Source organism: Plasmodium gaboni (genome assembly GCF_001602025.1).
Source record: "Plasmodium gaboni strain SY75 chromosome Unknown, whole genome shotgun sequence".
Classification (NCBI taxonomy): Eukaryota; Apicomplexa; class Aconoidasida; order Haemosporida; family Plasmodiidae; genus Plasmodium; species Plasmodium gaboni.
Window position 1 is genome coordinate 1 of NW_017385522.1, and position 4,938 is coordinate 4,938.

At 32.5% G+C, this 4,938-nt stretch overlaps 1 protein-coding gene across 1 annotated transcript; it reads left to right on the plus strand.

Moving 5' to 3' along the window:
- Window positions 1–4,938, plus strand: PGSY75_0037100 (putative EMP1-like protein; the record flags this gene model as incomplete). The annotated part of the gene is made up of 1 exon (XM_018783492.1): window positions 1–4,938. A coding segment is annotated over one exon (4,938 nt), but the record flags the coding sequence as incomplete, so codon positions are not given.

Below are 4,938 nucleotides of genomic sequence, written 5' to 3' on the forward strand. Positions count from 1 at the left end.
TGTACGTTGCGGAATAAAAGACAAAGAAAAAACAAGTGGTGAAAAGTTTAGTGGTAATGAGTGTGGACGTCACCCTCCTAACGATACCGATGATCCATTTGTTTGGTGGTTCAAGGAATGGGGACAACAATTTTGTATCGAAAGGAAAAAACATATGAAAGATATTAAGGACACATGTAACTCAAATGTAAATGATAGGTGTAGTGTTAATGGCGGTAAACAAGAATTAAAAGACCAATGTAAAAGTAAATGTGATGCATACCAAAAATTTATAAGTGATAGGAAAAAACAGTGGACGCATCAAAAATCTAAATATGAGAGAGAACATTCTGGAATGAAAGCCCAAGAATTATTAGGACTTAGTTATCCCGAATGTGTAGGAGCAAATTTTGAAAAAATATTTGGAAACAGTGGTATCACTACAACCAGTAGTACCACACAGAGTGTTAGTAGTGGCAGTAGTGTAAAACCAAGTTCTAGTGGTACCACGAGTGAGTATAGCGATGCTAGCGATATATGTTCGTGCACAGACCAAACATATAATTGTGATGGTAGTGGTAGTTCCACGTGTCGTCCCAAAAGTGGCGATCTAACTTCGTGGCGTACCGGTTTATTAAAAACTGGAAAAAATAATAAAAAATTACAAGGCGTGTATGCTCCTCCACGAAGACAAAAATTATGTTTAGCAAATTTACATCCCATAAATTTTGGAAACGACAATACCACAAATACTGATAGCAAAAAAAACGACATATTGAATAGATTACAAATAGTTGCGGAACGGGAAGCGTACTACTTGTGGCTACAACACACAAGTGACAATCCAAACGACACATCGTATCACAATAGAGCCTGTTGTGCTATCCGGGCAAGTTTTTTTGATATTGGTGATATTGTTAAAGGCACAGATTTATGGGACGATGAAAGCAAAAAATATATAGATGAAACACTAAAAAATATATTTGAAGAAGATGAAAAACAGAAAACCAAAAGTAGAAAAAACAATCAAATAAATACTGATAAAATTAGGTATGCACGAAAAAAATGGTGGGAAGGGAACAGAAAGTCGATATGGGATGCTATGAAATGTGGTGTGAAAAACGCCATGAGAGAATTAGACAAAAATGGAAAAACGGTTAGTGACGATAAGTTGCCAGATTGTATGAACGATAAAGATGGTGGTAGACGTAATTTCGATTCAATTCCTACGCCTCAATTTGTGAGATGGTTAGAGGAATGGACTCAACAATTTTGCGACGAATATAAAACATATTTTGGAGATGTAGAAACACAATGTAAGGTTACAGGTGCTAATAATAATGATAACTGTAACACTGGTGGCAAAAATGATTGTAAAAAAGCATGTACGAAATATAATGATTGGATCAAATCAAAAAAAAAAGAATGGGATGGGATGAGCAAATATTACGAAGATGTAAAAGGTAAGGATGAACATCTATCTATTGATAGAGCAGATTATCATGCAGTCAGTCAACCTACAGCAATTAAATATTTGAACCAAAAATGTAATCAAGAAATAGATGGAACAGATAAATGTTGTCATTGTGAAAAATTGGGTAAAGAAAATACGGCGTCGACGTCTCCACAAACTAATAATGACCCACTCGAACATATGGAAAAAGTAGTCAATAGAAATGACGATAAATACAAAAAATATCTGCGACGGTGCAACAACTGTTACATCCAACATATCAATGATCAAATAAATGAAATCAAAAATATATTAGATAAAAGACGAGAAAAAGAAGAAGATGATGCCAAAAAAAAATACGATTTCGATTGCGAAATCAATGGTAATCAAGGTAATGGTGGTGATACATTGTGCGAGAAATTAAAGGATGATGGAAAAGATGAGGAGGCACAAAAATTAAAAGTTCCAGTTAACCCTGATGGTACACATTCCAAGAAAAATAAAGAAAATGATGGTAACATGAATTGTGGAGGCATACCTAGTAACAAATTAGATAATAACATACAAATACCTCCAAGACGACAAAAATTATGTTATAATGGCCTGGACGATTCAAAAACTCAACATGGATTGAAATACAAATTATTTAGAGGTGCAGCAAATGATGCATATAATTTAGGAATAAAACATCCTGAATATAAAAACCATTATGGAGTAAAACCTTGTAAAGCATTACAATATAGTTTTAATGATTATAAACATATAATTATGGGTACTGATAATTTAGAGAATGATGACAGTGAAACAAACAAAGCAATAAAAGAATCTCTCCAAAATTATAATGCATCTAAGGGTAAGAAAACGGACGACAAAGAAAACAGGAAACAATTTTGGGAACAAAACAAAAAGTGTGTTTGGGACGTTATGGTATGTGGTTACAATAAAGGAAAAGATGAAGCAAAAAAAAATAAAAGTAATGGAAATAAAGTCCCTGAATTAAATTCACCAGAAGGTGGAGGCATTAATAATATATGTGATATGCCAGACACAAATAATAATGACCAGTTTTTATCTTGGATGCAAGAATGGTACGATGATTACTGTAATATACGAAAAAAGTTAAAATCAGACGTGGAAAATAATTGTAGCAGTATTGGCCAAAATTTTAATTGCGAAACATGTCCTACATCATGCAACAAATATCAAGAGTATATGAAAAAGAAAAAACAAGAATGGGAAGATCAACAAAAATACTATACGTCACAAAAAAGTGGACCATCTACCGAATATACTGAAAATAATGCCACGGAGTACTTGAAAAAAAAATTTCCTAATAGTTGTAGTGATCAATCAAGTGGTAATCCACCACCAAGTGGTAGTGGTGACGAAGTGGAAAAGAATATCACCGCCCTAACTACGTCTTCGTCGTCTCCGTATTATGATGCCGACTCACATTGCGGGTGCAAGAAATATATAGAGGACAAAGAATATGAGGAGATTAAGCTTGGAAATAATTGTCAAGGATTAAAAAAAGCAGCTGGAGAAAACAAGATTAAATGGGACAACAGTGATGGAGGACTTAGCTATTTGAAGGAACATCCCTTTAATAAAGACCTTATATCTCCAAATGTATATCTTCCTCCAAGGAAACAAAAATTGTGTTTTCAAGATCTTGACAGCACATCGGGAAAAATTAATAATAAAGAGAAATTGAGAAACCAATTGATGAAAGTTGCTGCTACTGAAGGGTACAATTTAGGTCAATACTACAAAGCAAAAAAAGAAAACGAAACAAATGAACAAAAAGCAAAAAACTATGCCTATGATGTCTTACCATGTAATGCTTTAAAATATAGTTTTCTTGATTTAAGAAGTATCATTATAGGATACGATATGGTAGAACATGAAGGTACTGGAACAGAGGATAATTTGAAAAGAATATTTAAAAACGATGGTGGAAAAAATAGTGATGATGGAAAACCCGGTAGTGAAAAACGTAAAGAATTTTGGAAAAAAAACAAAGAATGTGTCTGGAACGCAATGTTATGTGGGTATCAAAAAGGTAATGATAACGACCTAGAAAAGTGTGACACAAATACCCCTAGTGAGACTGAGTACCCCATTGGAGATACTCGTGATAGTGGCAAAAACTACCAGTTTTTACGTTGGTTCGCAGAATGGGGAGAAGACTTCTGCAAAAAACAGACGAAACAGTTGGAGAACTTAAAGAAGGAATGTGAGGGATATGAGTGTAATGATGAGTATACGGAAGAGAAAAAGAATAAATGTGATGCTGCATGTACAGTATATAAGGAATTTATTCAAAAATGGAATGAAGAATATCTGAAACAACGCAATAAATATGACGAGATTAAAAAAAATGTAGATATTAATGGTATTGATGATGTAAAAAATTCACATGCATATCAATATTTACATACACAATTAGAAAAACATTGTAGTAAAAATGATGATTGTAAATGTATGAAAAAAATTTTTACGCAACTTCAACCATCATCATCATCAATTACACATTCATCTTCCGGCAATGAAGATATGTCTGCATCATTGGATGGAACATCTAGTGAATATGGAATAAAATGCAATTGTCCAGAAACAGAAAATATGAATTGTGTTGAGGAAACGGCAAAAAATATAAAAGCAGAAGCAAAAAAGAATCTGAATAGTGAATTGAAAGGGGATAATAAAAATATTATTAGTGATTGTGATAAAGTTGACGACGTTATAAAGAACGAAAATGGTACTAAAAAAATTAACGAAGATCAATTGAAGACTACATTTCCATCTAATGGAGTTTCATGTCCAAATGAAGGAACTGATCGTTTTGATGTAGGTAAAACATGGAGATGTAATAACATAAATAAAAAACATGACAATTTATGTTTGCCTCCAAGAAGAGAGCATATGTGCATAAAAAAAATAAACGATATGATGAGTGTAACTGTTAATAATAAAGATGAATTGTTAAAAGAAGTCATAAAAGCAGCACAAGATGAAGCCATAGATATATTAAAAAAATTGAAACCAGAAAAAGAAACTGAATTTTCTGAAATATGTGATGCTATGAAATATAGTTTTGCAGATATAGGAGATATTATAAGAGGTAGAGATCTGTGGAATAAAGATAAAAACTATGCTAGAAGAGAACAAAGATTAAAATCAGTTTTCACTAAAATATATCAAAACCTTGAATCTTATAAAAAAAAGAAATATACTAGTGAAATTCCAAATTTTTATACGTTACGTTCTGATTGGTGGAATACAAATAGAAAAAATATTTGGAAAGCTATGACATGTGTTGCACCAAATGATGCAAAATTTCAAAAAAAAAAAGACGAAAATGGAACTACAACAACATCGTCACACGTTAAATGTGGACATTTGAAAACCACTCCTGTTGATGATTATATTCCTCAACCTTTTCGTTGGTTAACAGAATGGAGTGAATATTATTGTAAAGGAATGAATAAAAAACTGGCTGAATT